Raw genomic sequence first — 15,896 nt, 5'->3', positions numbered from 1 at the left:
TTAAACATACTATGCGAAAAAAAATTCTGCTTTTCTGTGAAAGTTTTTCACCGATCAGTCACTCCAAAGGTATTTGAAAACAAAAAAAATTGACAAGGGGAATTCAAAACAGAATATTGAGGAACCAGAGAAGTGTAAATCAAATAGCAACGATGTTATGTAGCTGAAAGTTTGTTTTTTTGCTTGACTCCTAATAATCAGGAAGAGGTCGAAAAAGGAAACGTTATGTCCGCACTCAAAAAGTTATTTGAAACCCGAGCAATATCTTGGAATGCACTCTTATCGTGTCTTGAATGTACGTATCTAGCCCACTGTGCTTTCACCCCTTGAAATCTTTCCGAGGCAAACCTCATACAACGAAATGTTTCTCATGCACAAAACAAAAATTAAATCAAGGCGACACACGATTCTATAAAACCAAACTGGTAAACTAGGCACGGATTTAAAGAGTGACGTATGGCAAAATGTGAGACTATGCCATGTTTTATTCTGTCATTAGATATTCCTGTTTCATTTTACAGTGGTTTGTGTATGATTGACTACAGCTCCTTTTTTGGGAGGGGGGTCCATGGGTTTGTTCCACGAGAAAAACTCGAGTAGAATGCTTCAACATAACTCACTGACATTAGACTTGAAACCTTCCTGTGCAAGATTTTCTAGGCACTTTCAGCTTATCACGAGGAGAGGTCTTTTACAAATCGTGTCTCGGTAAACACTCACTCTGTACAGCTCTACTTACAGCCAGGTGAGGTTCCGCAGAAATCGAAATGTCCCAGGCTTTAATGACGAAATCTTGTTCGAAGATAGGAATCTGTTATGGGAATAAGACAGACACTGATACAAAAAAGTTCTAGAGAACTACAATGACACTCCTCTAAAGGCATCTTATACCGTAGGCCAACTGCCTGTAGGCCAACACAGGTCCGATGCTCCTGCCATCTCGGTTATTGATCAAATACGTTTGGTCGCTTACTCACCAAAACTCCTGGTACAAAGTAAAAAGCTCCCTCCATGCAAAAACGAATTTAAATTCGAAATTCACTGCCACGTTGGAGACTCTGTCTTAAAATTTGTGCCTCCCTTTTTTTTTTGCACTTTTCGGTCAGTCTGAAACTTACAGTTTGTCAAGATCCATCAGTCCTCGGAACACGTCTCGTGGCAGCTCTCGGATCCCGTTACCCATCAGATTGCTAATTTAGAGAGGAGACGTTTTGACAAGAGTTCATGTCAGGACTAGGTATAACATGCCATTTCACATAATAAACACTAATCAAACTCCGATTTTAGGAAAAGAGCAAAACAATTTCTCACATACAGGGAGACATAGACACTTTATGAAGTGATTAACCGGGTAGCACTTATACAGAGGGTACTCACAGGTATCTCAATTTCGTGTATCTTTCGAAGGCACCATCTTCCAAGTTTTTCAACATGTTGCCGTTCAAATTTCTGAGGGTCAAATTAAGAGTTGTGAGCGCTGTGAATATGTTAACCTTGTCGAATGTAAAGAAAATTTCAACCTTCCCTAAAAAGAAACAAAATTCGACAGAGAAAACAGCAGTTGCTTTTTTAGACTAAACTTTCACTTTCCAAGAGCGTAGAGATGATGCTCTGATGAAGTTGATAACTACGAATCACGCATAACGATTGGACTGTCATCGCTTCACGAATTTCCATCGTCGACCGCAGGGGATTAGGACTTGATCCCAACATTCAACATTTCACGACGATTTCAAGACGTATTTCCGGTGAATTTTAGCTGGCGAAAAGCACAAGATTGTTCACGGTGATCGCCCTCGGGCACTTTGTAAGGGAAACGTGACTTCCATATCAGGTATAGGCCTAAAGATTCCAGCTAAACATACGGGCTGGCCAATGCATACTGTTAACCGAACTCACACCCAGTAGTTACAAGCAACTGTCGTTGTAACAAAATACCAATCGTGCTCAGGACATTTCGTAAGGTTGAAAATTGAAGGAAAGAGGCTCTGATATGGGCAAGGTAAGTACTGAAAGCGCAGAAAGAGTGAAAACCTGCAAACCATGTCCACGTTACTTAGCACATTAACGGTGGATGGACGAGCAGGCAACACAAAATAAAAGCCTAGGCCTAGGAGTTGGGCCAAATTCTTGTGCCTGTAATAAATAAAAGATATTTGCACTTAGGACTTGTTGTAAAATCGGCCCTCATCCCTTGCAAGTGCCACGCAGGACCTAAAATTAAACACAGGTGAATTTCCCTAATTTCTCAACGGGGAAGAGGGGATGTATATTAAGGATCGGTGCTGGAAAAGTAATCCCCCAAAGTCACAGTGTTTCGAGCTGCAAGCAAAGGTCTTGTTTCCCATGACGCTCCACGCGAGTTTCCATTTCATCAAGCTGAGAGCGGCCGCCAGGCACAAGGGGAATGTAAAATTAGCCGTTGCAGTGACAGGCACGTGAAAACTCCCGACTCCTATGGATATCAACCAAAAAAGATCACTAACACCCGTCGCATGAGAGTGCAATACTGTCTTTCTAGGGGCAGCTGTTTTTGGTTATAAATAGAGAGCTAAGGTGTAGACAAAAGGGAGAGATTTATGTAGTTTATTTTGTCTTGAACGAAGAGACATTGGCAGCGGGGATAGGTGCATCTATGATTAGAATGATAAACGCAATGACCGACCAGGTATCAAGAGCGACACCATGGGAGATCACGAAGGGCCCCTGGAGACACTCCGTCGTGATTACAGGAAGGCATCTATGCGCGAATGCTTGGGGAACATTTATGTGAATGGAATATTGTGCCGCCATAAACCATCTGCCGAGGATCACCACGTTTTATGGAAAATAACTGAGCGCAGAAAAAGCACACTGAGGCACGTTTGGCGTCTTTGAAAAGAGCGTAGGCAGTCATTCGAGCATACTTTTGTTTTACATATAGTCCTGGTTGACTTTCCGCTAGTTCAGAGTTATTTGAGTTATTACAAATTTGATAATTACTATTCTTAAAACATTTCAAGGAAAGTGGTATAAAGGTCAAATCATACAACAGGCGAATGTGAAAGTAGAGAGAATTTGACTGCATGAAAGATTTGCAGCGAAATTTTACTTCACTTGAAATGTCGTCAACTGCCGCGAATTCCCAGTGCAAATATTTTATCTGACGTAAAGTCGTATTTGTATTCGCTTTTCCACCAACTACGAACCGGCTTCAGGCGGTATATAAAACCATGACTATAAAATGTACGTGTACAACGTTTTGCAATTTCATTTTTTTTCCTGCTTGGAAAGAATTAGGCCGTAACGAAAGAATTAGGCCGTAGGACATAAGCGCAGAAACAGTGGCTTAGGACTTATCCCAGGAACGTGAGTGGCATTAGGGCCTCGATTATGGTCCCATTGAATCGCGCCGGTAATAGGAAAAAGTGCCTTTTGATTACACGAATCGAGCCCTCTCCCAGTAAATGTGACTTCGAATGCTTCCCAGCTCATTACGGCGGTTCGCTGCGTACTCCTCGACGCTGCACCGAATTAGTTCAAGTTCATGTGGTGATTTCAGTCCGATGTGATTTTCTCATGTTCAATACAGGCGTACCTCCAAGAGTTGGCAACGCGTAGCACGTAGCCTATGTTTCACTTCCATTCGGTGTGTTCCATTCGACTTCGACCGTGCGCGGTTGACCGGACCTTCGTGAACCTTACGGATTTGTCCTTAGCAAGTTGCAATCCCCTGTTGAGCCTTCTCCTTTTGAAGACTTCGTTTGCACAAAGTTAACAAACGATAACATTGAAACTCTTTGTATGTGCTTTAACCGAATAAAATACTACAGAACCACGAAAAGAAATGCTACACATGAAGTTTAGCCTCAAAGTGGTTGCTAAGATGATAAACTATTTCCATTTTCAAACGATCTCTTGGTCATTTTTCCAATAAATTTCTCAATTTTAGAAGTCTTCCTAGAAGTTAGACACTGCATATGACAGGTCAGAATTTCAACTACACATTACAATCAGTTGTATCTAGCTAGATTTTTTGTTCAACTTTCATGAGTTATATTTGATGCTTCTGCGCAGCGCGATTTACGTGGGTTTTACATGCATAGAACCGATCCAGCCACGTACCGTGCACGGTACTGCGGCCTGTTAAACGCGTACCGCAGCGTACACGTGCATTTACATGTACGTGGAAATTCTCGTCGGAGCGGGTGAACATGTTCATGTGGGTCATGCATTGTGATAATGGCAGTGTTATAATGGCAGTTAGACTTCGGTTTCAATAATAAACTTCATATTAACTTACTGTACTTTTGTGTTCGCCTTTCGTTCCCGAGTCACTGAAATCTTAGGCTCGCAAGGCGTACGATGCGGAATAAACGGAATCGGTGCTGAATTAGGTCGATATGTAAACGCGTCCGGTCGGGAAGAGGAAAAGATCGAACGGAAAACCGTCAGGAAATCTAAAACTTTCACACATTTCTCCACCACAGCCCACCTTTGAAAAATCGCATCAAAACGTAAACAAACTACCGCTTACGAAAAGAGCTTTTCAAAAATCACTTGTTTTGACTACTCTGGTACTATTTCTCAATTTTATTTTCACAAAATAGGTAAGGAAAATGCGTTATCTTACCATGAAAAAATTTTGGCCAGGAATTTTTATTTCCAAAAAGTGAAAAAAGACGTAAATGTCATGAAATGAAACAGCCGCTTGCCTGCCACGAATTCTCATGGCCCTTAAAATGGGACCTTAAAATGGGACATGCGCAGTTAATAATTCCCCTCTGAAACATACGTGGTTGATCAATCCCGATGCGCGAAATCTGTCGACCCAATGTGCGTTTGGAAAGGGTCGAAAGACTTCGCGCGTTGTGATAGGCCAACGCGTTGCAAACTCTTGGAGGCGCACTAATGTGAATCGCCCGTTTTGCAATGGAATCTCTCACTGAAAACTGTGATCCCGCTAGACAAAAAACAAAAACAAAACAAAAACAACAAAACGCCAGACAAAAAAACCCACAAAACCCAAAAAACCCAAATCAAAACTGCATGATTGTCCCCATGTTTCAACTGAATGGCTCACATTAGCGCGACTGAGCAAGACGGATGTTTCACTCTGCACATCATTATTTGTCTCTTGTCTACTGGAACCCTGCACACCCGGGAGCAGAGCGGGTGCTGCTCTGATCCTGGCCCGCGTCCGCTTGATAAATTAGGTTGTGTTCGATCGCCGGGGATTATGATTACCGAAGCAATTTAACTGCGGTGCCTTTTACATTTCCTCAGGACTTCCACGAACACCTGTCGCCGGCTTATCATTAGCTGCCGGGACTCTGAAGCATTAATCCGTCGAAACGCTTGCAATGTACATGTACACCCTGTTCAACGTCAAGTCACGGGTTTCCTTGTTTTTCCAAAGAACAAGACAATCGCTTCAGAACGAATCCCATCTTAAAGTCATTACATACAGCCACAGTCAATCATCAAGAATGATCGTAAGTGCAATTATCGTTTTCAGTTATTGTGAAAAACGTGTAATCTTGAAAAGAACGGCTCGAAACACGCTGGACTACCGGTGTACTGTTATATGATCAAACAGAATTTAAATAAATTTCATGGGAATTGACACGTCGGGTCTTGTAAACTTTCAAAACGAAAATGTTTGCTCACTGGATGTGTCTTTGTGTCAGCGCCCCACGACAAAGGCTACTGCTGGTAATAAACCGAAGCTGATAAGACCCCGGGTTGTTACCTGATACTGTACTTATTTATTTACACTGAATGGTACCGTATTTACGTCACATTGCTCGTTTCGCGCATGTATTCTAATATTTCTTTGCATCACATGAAGTTAATAAGCAGTCATATCTCTCGTGCATTTTCGGTACACGCAGATATCCATAGACGTGCGTTCACTATCACTTGTGAAAATGAATGGTGACCTTGTGAGACCACACAAGGAGGATTGAGACGTAATTTGGAACACGGCAAACGGCAACGTGCTTTTCACGCCCGAGGGATCAAACTAATGCATAACTTTGCACTCTCAGGACTAAAGAGATCGGCAGTCTGTCAACCTAACGGGTCAATTCGACATACAGCAATTGTCAAAAACACGATCACAAACAAGAAACTTATTAGTGAGGAGCAAATTTGCTCAACGGTAACCAAAGGCTTACTTGATTGGTGCATTAATATATGGATTAAAGTACGTGAAATAAATTTAAATTTCATTAATAAGTTAATTGATTGGTTTACAGAAGGCCCTGGACCTTACAGTTTTTTCTTCACCGTCAGCCCACGCTGCGGTAGCGTATTCAGGCCTCAGGGGGGACAAATGCCCCAATTTTTCATCTGTGAAAAAATACCACCCTGAATATGCTGGCGCATTCCATTCTGTAAAAAAGTTTCAGGCAAAAAAAAAAGTTTTAAAATTGGCAACATGTCTCCAGGGGGCAACGTTCCCCCTTCTCCATCCCCGTGGGATACGCCATTGTCAGGCTGTATTCTTATTCCGGTTTTGAATGCAACATTTGAAAAATTCGGACGAGGGGACTCGGTGCATTCAAGCGTCTTGCTGCAAGACAATGACCATCTGCCACTCCCAAACCAGGTTGAAACTTAGGGCGAGTTCGATCGACGACAATTTGTTAACCACCAGTCGACCTTACCTGGTGCTCGGCAAATATCTCATGCCTATGGGTAGCCAGTCAAAATCGACCACTGGTTGACAATTTGTTGCTGGTCGAACTTGCTAAACGGGGAAGACTTGTGGATGTTTGAAAACTCCTTTACCCACGCGGTTAATCTGAATTTTCGAAGTAATGCAGATTTTATAACGTGTTTGCAGGTAACTTTGTGTCAAGGGCACTGTACGTTGTGGAAGTTGCATTACTCATGCGCATACTGGTATCATGCTACAGGTAATTACTCATGATTCTTCAGCCTGGATGTGGAATAGTGGGTCACTGTAATGTAGGATGACGGTCAAACATAAATCGAAAAGAAAATGGGTGTTAGTTTTACAGCGCGTCTCGTATTTACTGTTGTTATTTGCAATGCTGTAAGTGTTCGATAAGTGTAATGTTACCGTAAGCACGAACGCCGCATGCAACTATTGACCAGAGGGTATAAAATATCGGTTCGCTTGATTCGTTTTTCCCACAGGTCAAGGCACTTCAAGCAAGGTCGACACATTCCCGATTTTGAAGTGAACCGCCTCGAATGGCAATAGAGGGGGATGGTTTTTAGCTGCATCAGGATGATTTTTGGTCGTTCGCTGAAAGATCGGTAAAGATTGGAAAATGCCCAGACAATTTTTTGACATGTTCCAATTAATGTCCCGCTGATTCGGGAAAAAGATTCAATTCTCGGTTTAATGTCTTATGCAGTCGTTGCTCCTTTTCAATTCGCAACAAAACCGGCATGATTCTGGTCTTTCTGTTCTGGAGTTATTCGTATATTATAGGCTAACCCCGAGAGCAACCAAGAGAGGATGCAATTTTCCTCGCAGCGGAGTTCGCAAACGGCTGTGAAATGCCTGTGTTGCAGTCGCATAACTCCGCACAAAAAGGAACACTCCCGACCAACATGGCTCTTTTTCAATTGCTGAGGGGGTGCTTCTGCTCAAGGCAGATTGTTCTTGACAAAGTCGCTACGAGTCGTTTTTTGGGGGTACTAAATTGCAATCATTCGGTTTGATTTGCACCGATTCGGCTTTCACTTCGTACCTAATTCTTGATTAGTCTTGTTTCATTCATACGTTACTCTTGCAAACAACGAATCGGGGCTAACTTTTTTTTTATTTGTGATAAATAGAGTATTCGTGGCAATACCTCGGCAATATGTGAACCTAACTTAAAACAAAAGTCCCGTATGGCGAACTTCCATTGCCTACTGATTGCATGTAGTTGAAAATCACGCATAAAAAACATGCACGTAAACTGCACCAGTTGTCAAGAACTGTTCATGCATTACTATTACAAAAACCGTAATCTTTAAGAATGTTTTGTTCGAACTGAAATACCCGCCTTTTCGTTATCCCATTTCCCCCGTTTGCCCGCCCTCGTAACGGGGGGCGTCATCGTTTCACACGTGTAACTGTCTCAAGCTGACGATAAACACACAGACCAGTCTTGGTTGAGCAAACGCCTACAGTCTTTCCGGCACTTAACGTCTACGGTCGCGCTAATACTTCATTAGAGAGTTGCTACCAAATCAAAACGGGCAGAGAAGATACCTACAGATGTGTTAAATTGTTGGAGACATCCTGCGGCACCTCAGTCAAATTGCCTTGGAGACATCTCAAGTTGGTGGTCTCGTAACACTTGCAGACTTCGGGGAAACCGTACAGACCTTTCAAAAAAGAAACGTTTGAGTGTATCTACAACATGTATTTATTCATGAAAAAAAAAAGTGCCTCCCATGATGGGACGAGTTACCGGGATCTGCGGCAGCACTGTGTATCTATTTTGTATGCATAAGACGTTCCGCAACGTTCTGGTTATAAACACTGAAGAGGCCCATTTCAGGCGAATGTTAAATGTTCTCGATGTTAAAATATCGAATACTGTCGTTTCCCATAGGACTGTTTATACTAAGAGCGGACAAACGGCGAAAGTGGGCGATAAACCATTGTGATAAGAAACCTAAGCGATTCTTTCAAACATACCGCGCTAAGACAGCGCATTCTGGCCAATCAGCGGTCTCCGCTATGCAGTCACAAACTGCCTGGCATAATACATTCGGTACTCTTCTTCTCCATCGCTACTGTTTGCAACATAGTGACGGGCAAAACCGTGCAGGTTTCCACTCTTACGAAAGAGCACAACATCGCGCGGCACATCTTTTTTTTCGGCGTGGGTTTCCGTTATCGCTTGTGTGTGATTAAATGGCTCCTAATCCAGCGTTTCGATCTGCCCACGCACAGCTCATAACAAGCCGATAATAAGAGTTGCCACAGAGCTCACGAACATTATAACTGGAAAAGCATTCTTTGCATTATCTAACATTCTCATCCTGAGGACCTTACCCCCAAAGAATATCAGAAAGGTCCTTAAAAGTCCTCGACTAAATATGCACCAATCACGATCAAAAGGCAGTAAAAAATTTAGCTTCTTCTTTTATTAATAAAGGTAAAAAACCCTTGAACTTGTCAAATCGTCGTAAGTTAAATTTTGAGAGGTATCATTTATGAATCGGAGGATGGTGTAATTAGCGCAGTAATCCAAATTAACCAGCAGTCAAGATTTTACACCTTTGAAGGCCTACCCGAATAATGCTCGAGAACAACACGAAGACACGATAGAGGACGTGTTGCATTCCTGGTGTTGTCATATCCACAGTTGCTGCTATAAAACAAATCCTTTACACTGGCCTTGTGCAGCTGTCCCTTATCAGTTTAGGATATGCGCATTAATTTTGGCTATACACTAAAGCATCGTTGGAGGTTTACAATAACCTAGGCCAATTTTGTGGGGATTTTAGAATGGTCTGCAATGACACTATCGAAGCTTTCTCCTGAACTTAATCTTTCTCGAATTTCAGATCCTCATCAACATGCTGGCACACAATACGGGCATATTATATTGATGCTGATCTTGAGCAGGTAATACAGTGTCATCAACCAGCATTGGAAAGGGCTTAATCTCGGGCAAACTACAAAAATAGAGGATGCGATAGATACGGGTGACAAGGTCGACGGTGACGTGCGGCGTGCTATGTAACGGTCGTCAACGACGCCAATAACTCGCGAACTACGCCCACTCTTTACAGTGAGTAATAAAACTTCCTGCGAATGCCGAAGACCCTACGTCATGGATTTTTTCTTGCCAGATTGAAATCCCCGAGCACTTTAGTCTCCTCCTTCCAAGAACAGACACTTGGATAGATTTGTTCTTGAAGCAAACGTGTTGAATCGGTGAAATCGGACCAAAATGTTTCCACTTACCGCACTCCTGGCTAATCCGCCGTTCTGGTTGGACCGATACAGGGACTTGTTTGTCGAAGTTTTTAATCCAGCCCTCGTCATGTTCTGAAAGACAACACGACTCATCTCAGGGACAAGTTACTCAACATCAAGGTTTTTATGTCCACGTTGGCTACCCCCGGTAGTTCTCAAGGAGTTTAGATACAAGTGGCCTCAAATACCATTGACTTCAAATAACAGTGACAATGTCATGTCTGTTTTTCAGTGCTCAATAACCAATTATATCAATATTTCCCGTCCATCACTATTTACAGAAATTGTGAAACGGTCGGGTATTCGAACAAATAGGGTCAATGGCTCAAAGCTATCTAAATTACATCGTTCACACTGATAACTGGATTTTGCAAGAACCCCTTCGATACACCAAATGTGATTTTAGGTCAGCCATAAAAACGGGCATCGTTGTCCGCACGGCCAGCTATTTTTCGTGTCGTGCTACTGGTAAAGCCTTAACCACATGGACCAACTTCAATGGGCAACTTCGAGTGAAAACAAAAGCTATCCAAAACATAACAGCGTTACAGCTTGTTCAAATACTTTCCCGTGCCTATTCGTGCATAAGTGTGACCAGAGCTGAGTATGGAGAAAGTAGCGCCTTGGGCCCGGGCCACGTATCTGATCTATCGAGCCGGTTTAATACTCAGATAAATACTCCACAATCCAATGCAAAAACAGGATCGAACGATGCGACGGAAATGCCGTTGTAAATATAGCTCAGAAAAATCGTTGCATGTAGGGGCAAGTTGGCTAAATTAAAGGTCAGATTTATGTGTGCGTAGATAATTAGTTGCTTTTAACAGTTCAAATTCGACTCACAAAGTTAGCTTCTGCATGATCTAATGACCCAGTTGGGCATCTCGCTAGCATTGCTCATAACCACATATTGCGCATGCTCGCCTCAATCTATGACGACATCACAAGTAAAACGCGAGGGAAGAAGTCTAACGCGCTGATAAAAAGTGACACACGTAAACAAAGTGTGGAGAGATCTGGTCAGTAAGTGTGACGTCACTACAATTTCCACCACGCCTAAGGCACAGAGTACCGAGGTGAATATGTCACGCGCACAATTAGTGTGTAAAAGGCATTAGCACTTGCTGGTTCACAGTGACGTCACACTTCGGTACTCACTTCGTTACAAGGAACCACGGCACCGGAGGTTAACGCGCAATTTGAGTGCTCACGCTATGGGAGCTTGTACATTCGCGTGCATGGCACAAGTCATGCATTTGCGAAGCGGATTGAACCAAACCCCTAACAAGACGGCATGGCTGGTTAGTAGTAGCGTGCATGAAAGTAGCGAGAAATATAACCAACCCCAAATAGTGTGGATTTCGCAAAAACGGTTCAATGAGATCGTTTACGAGGGACTGTACCGAGCATGCGCATCGGCAGGAAGTGACCGGTCATTGGTCACACTACAGTTTTCGCCCCAAAATGGTGGACCCAAAAGGAGTGTGGAGGATGTAGGATTTATTTGCTAGGCAAGTGATCAACATCATTTTATCAAAAGTGTTAATCGGCAGTGATTAACACACTGTTAATCGAGCGATGATGTCACATGATGAAAACTTGAGGGTTACACAGACAACAGTAATAGGATCAATGCGTATATTATACATCATCAAATCACTTTCAATGAAATTCACATTATTTATCACAAATGCGGCTTAACGGCATTCAGGAAACTGCAATGTATACCTACATTCTTGTGTTAAATTTTGTTTGAAATGAAAATTTATGCAGTCTTGAAGAGATCCTACGAAGTCCAAGATGGGGCTTTTTATCGCCTAGTTACGTAATAATATCACACACGTTCCAACAAAAAATATATTGCGTACCTACGTAATAATGCGATGTAGGTATGTAGTTTACATGATATTGGTCTCATACGTACGTGGCACGTTCACTTTTAATGACTCTGGTATCCACGACTAGCAGCAGTGAGTACTTTAATGCACTTGGTACCAACGTAATAAAAACACCATCAGAAAAAAATGATGTCCTCCAGGTTTCCAAAGGATACACACTAATTCTCTTGAGAGTTCTGCTAGACAAGCGGTACGACACATAACATTCAAGCCAATTTCAAATCCGTGTTTCAGAAACGGATCATTTAAAGTGTCCCTGCAATACATTTTTTCTATACTAACCTCCCAAAGGCCCCTTTGTGTCCCAATTAACCTTATTTCAAATTTTAGCCTCCGTATTTTAAGTGCATATCGCTGCCTTTTATTAGACCGGGTATTTTCATATTTTTAAGTACAAATGTGTATATCCTGGGAAGACAACCTCAATGTTGCATCGCTTGATGTTTCCTGTGAGGAAATTCTCCTTTCACAATTTGATCAGAAAACCTACACACCGCAACACGTGGTCCCTGGATGACATCAAAGTTACAGCGCCCTTGGTTGTCCAGGAACCCACTGGCAATTTGTAGAGTTCTAAAAAAGTACACATTTCAGTTCATCTAAGTTATAAAGGATGACAATTAATATTCAAACATTGAAAAAGAGCATAGAGATGAAGAAGAAATGTGCCAAAGAAACTTATGTCGCTGATACGCTTTAAACAAGTAGCCTTGCGATACAGTATCTTACACTAGTCCAGACCTCTTTCAAATAAAGCTAGTCTTGCTTGGCAGTAAGCCAGAAGCTCTTCAACGTGCATGACTGCAGACGTCGTATGGTGAGTATTGTTTTAGCTCTCATTTTTAACGAATACGCATGCGGAAAAATACTGATCAATAGGGAGAGAACACTCCGACGCATTGAAACTGTGAAATGACCATCAAACGCAGAAGCCTATACGCGATCATTTTGAACATATACTACGCGATTTGGCGACCCTGACAGGTGGGTTTCGCGCACAAATAGGAAGTCTAGACAAAGCGGTTGATCTCCGCTGGTGTCGGGACGATGCAAAACGGAGATTTCTCTTAAGTCGGCACACCTGGTGCAGGAATAGAGTAGCATCCGCCGCAAGCCACCAATACACCTCTGCTTTCTTCTTGTTGCCATCGAGACAGAATCAATTTATAAACGCGGAGTTATTGGAGCCAATGGGTTTTCTTTAGCAGGCTTCCTTAGTTTGCTGAAACTACAGGTGCCAAGATGCGAAGGTGTATTTTGAAAACAGACTCGTCAAAAACAGAAGGAATTCCAGTCATGAATTCGTTTTATTTACCCTTAATTCTTTTTTCCATGGAGAAGCCAAGCATACTTTCATAACAACAACCTTTTTAAAGAATCATTTGACTGGAAAAGTAACGAAAAAACAAACAAATGTCATTGGGGAATTTTCAAAAAAGCATCCAGGGTTCAATTGAAATTTTTTCATGTGATTTTCTGAAAATGTGTTGATACTTTGAGAGAACAGTATGTGGACACAAATCGCTCAGAGATTCAGGTCTGAGAAGCTTACTAATGAAAAGAAAACACGAAAAGCCTATTTGTATCTAATTCCCACTTTGGCACTTATCTGTTGAAGGCTGTATTACGACATTTTAGTACAGATTAAAAGAATACCATTTAAGGACTTATAATTATCGTTCTTTTTACTCCAATTACAAAGCACAAACACATGACCTCTAAACTATCGACTGAACCAGCTGACGCATTTAACATCCAGGGGGCAGAGAAATAGCTCGGGGTTGACAATTTCATTTATGGAAATACAGATGGAATATTGCCTTATCGCACAATCTCCGATATACCGTCCGTCCAGGGTTGCGTCGCAGCACCAGTTGCTAAACGGTACAAAACAACGCCTGGAAATATGAAAAATATCTTGGAGCGTACAAGGTATAATGTTTCACTGAATCCTTTTGGGTTTCTTTTATTTTACTGCTGGGAACTGTTAAAATGACACGTGAGAGAATAATGCAATACCCCGTCCCCCGCCTAAGAGGAAGAAAAAGAAAGAAAGAAAGAAAGAAGGAACCCCCAAAAACAAAACAAAACAAAAACAGGATATAAGAGGACCTATCGGTGGTAGAGTAAACAGCTGAAAATAAATTGCATCTGACGCCATTGCGTCTACCCAAATTGTACGAATTTGCCGTCTTGTCTTTCTTTTCCAAATGCGTCGTTGGTGTATTTTCCTCTCTACTGAGGGGCATCAAATCCAGCAACGCATTCTTCCTGGCGAAAGCAAACGGAAGATTCAGCCGATGGAATTATGCAATGATTCTCTACAAAATCACAGGTCTCACTGTCCGAGACCAAGCCTTTCACGGGCACCTTTGAGGGCAATATCGAACTGGAATGGGACAGACAACCATGTCTATGGTGCCGCTGACATTTCTAGGCTTATCCTGGAGACATCGCATCAATCAATGACAACTAATGTTGCATCCTCGATCTCACAGCGCTTTATTTAAAGCTGTGAATGGGTAGTTTTGTCACTACAGGAATCCGCTGACCTTTAGCAAAGCAGCTGCATACATCTCTCTCGTGATGTGTTGCGTGTTTTTCCTTCTCTTATTTTCCCCGCTTATTAACTGTTTGCACCTGAACCCTTCTTATAAAGAGCACGCAGTGTCATTTGTTTTCAAAGCTCAACTATAACAAGCTAAAAAGGGCCTTTTTTCTGTTCATGCCAAGATGCAAATTCTGAATGTAGATTGCGTCATTCGGAGAAAACAGAGAAAGCGAGGCGAACCCTTGCCCTGTGTTCGTTGTGGATAAACCTTGTGCATGCCAAAGAGTGCGTGTAGCCATTGTTTCTTTAGAGGTACTCTTTAAAAGCGAAAAAACGTGGGTAGTTAAGATATGTAAAATCATGGTAAAAATGAGGCCTGTTTGTTCAAATGTGGTCGAGAATTCAGTGGTTTTCAATAAATATTAATGAAATCAACGAAAAACGTGGTTGGACTTTGACCCCAAATCACTTGTTTTCATTGAACCATTTGACTGAAAAATACCTTCTAGTTTATTAGTTTATTTGTGAAAGTAAGAACTATAATGCTCCACTCTTCTGTTGCAATCTTCCGATACGATGCTGGTAGTCAAGAACCATCAAATTCCTAAATGGGAGGATTTCAAACTTAACAATGCTTATCGTGATTGGTAATCCAAACGAAAGTTGATAATTAGCGTGGTTAAACTAAAAAAAAAAACAGAACAAAAAAATCACAAGATAGACATAGCCCAAAGCAATAACAGCTATGACCAATTACATTCCTAGGAAGCTTTCACAAAGACAATTATTAACCATTGAACTCAATTAACAGCACTGATTTTCTATGGAATCTTTTCATAAGAGGAGCAAGTATAGTTTTAAACTCAAAGTGAGTCATGTCTTTTTTCATGTCGACTCCAGGAAAACCAGGTTGAAAAGTCTGGTATGCGAATGAGACATCGACTGAAACACTCCCTACAACGTATACATATCAGGTTAGCTGATACGCACGGTTTGGTGCCATATACTTAGAAACTTATCATCGCAATGGAATATCCCAAATATTGCCCGTTTAATATGGGGTCAAATATGACTGACTTGTAATACATTACCATATTTCAAATTACGCTTCTTCTGGGGCCTAGAAATGATTATGAAAATCCATTAATAACATGAGCAAGCGTTGTCATTTCTTCTTACGTGAATGTTCCCGAAAACTAAACTGTTGAGGTACATATAATGGGATCTTTGCGACAAAACCCGACGGATTCTGATACGGGACACTGGCCATGCCAAACTTACCGCATTCTGTCTCGTCTGCATTGTTGCCGCAATCGTCCTCACCGTTGCACTGGAATTTCTGGGCGACGCACCGGGTCATGTTTCCACATTGGAACTCTCCCCTCGGACAGGTAAACTCCGACGGATCCCCGCTCAGTTCTGAGGACAAGATCCAGAAATGATTCTGCTAAGCTGTCCCGTTCTTATATCTCAAGAGATGACTGGACTATTTATGGCTGTGATTATC

At 41.9% G+C, this 15,896-nt stretch overlaps 1 protein-coding gene across 5 annotated transcripts in view; it reads right to left on the bottom strand.

Annotated features, from left to right (window-relative positions):
* LOC110976116 (relaxin receptor 1-like) overlaps positions 1-15,896 on the bottom strand; it is a 73,792-nt gene that overhangs the window by 17,262 nt on the left and 40,634 nt on the right. For all 5 annotated transcript variants that reach the window (XM_087133014.1, XM_087133012.1, XM_022229133.2 and 2 more), the window contains 6 exons: positions 15,671-15,808; positions 9,929-10,012; positions 8,223-8,334; positions 1,378-1,449; positions 1,119-1,190; positions 740-811 (listed from right to left, as the gene is read on the bottom strand). In XM_087133014.1, coding sequence (XP_086989140.1) covers positions 740-811; positions 1,119-1,190; positions 1,378-1,449; positions 8,223-8,334; positions 9,929-10,012; positions 15,671-15,808 — 550 coding nt within the window. The remainder of the gene's footprint in view (positions 1-739; positions 812-1,118; positions 1,191-1,377; positions 1,450-8,222; positions 8,335-9,928; positions 10,013-15,670; positions 15,809-15,896) is intronic.

The sequence above is a fragment of the Acanthaster planci genome, linkage group LG02 (assembly GCF_054643075.1).
Source record: "Acanthaster planci isolate LZ-2023a linkage group LG02, COTS_SCS, whole genome shotgun sequence".
NCBI classification, from domain to species: Eukaryota; Metazoa; Echinodermata; class Asteroidea; order Valvatida; family Acanthasteridae; genus Acanthaster; species Acanthaster planci.
Note: the sequence above shows the minus strand (reverse complement) of the source record. Positions and strands in the feature narration are given on the sequence as shown.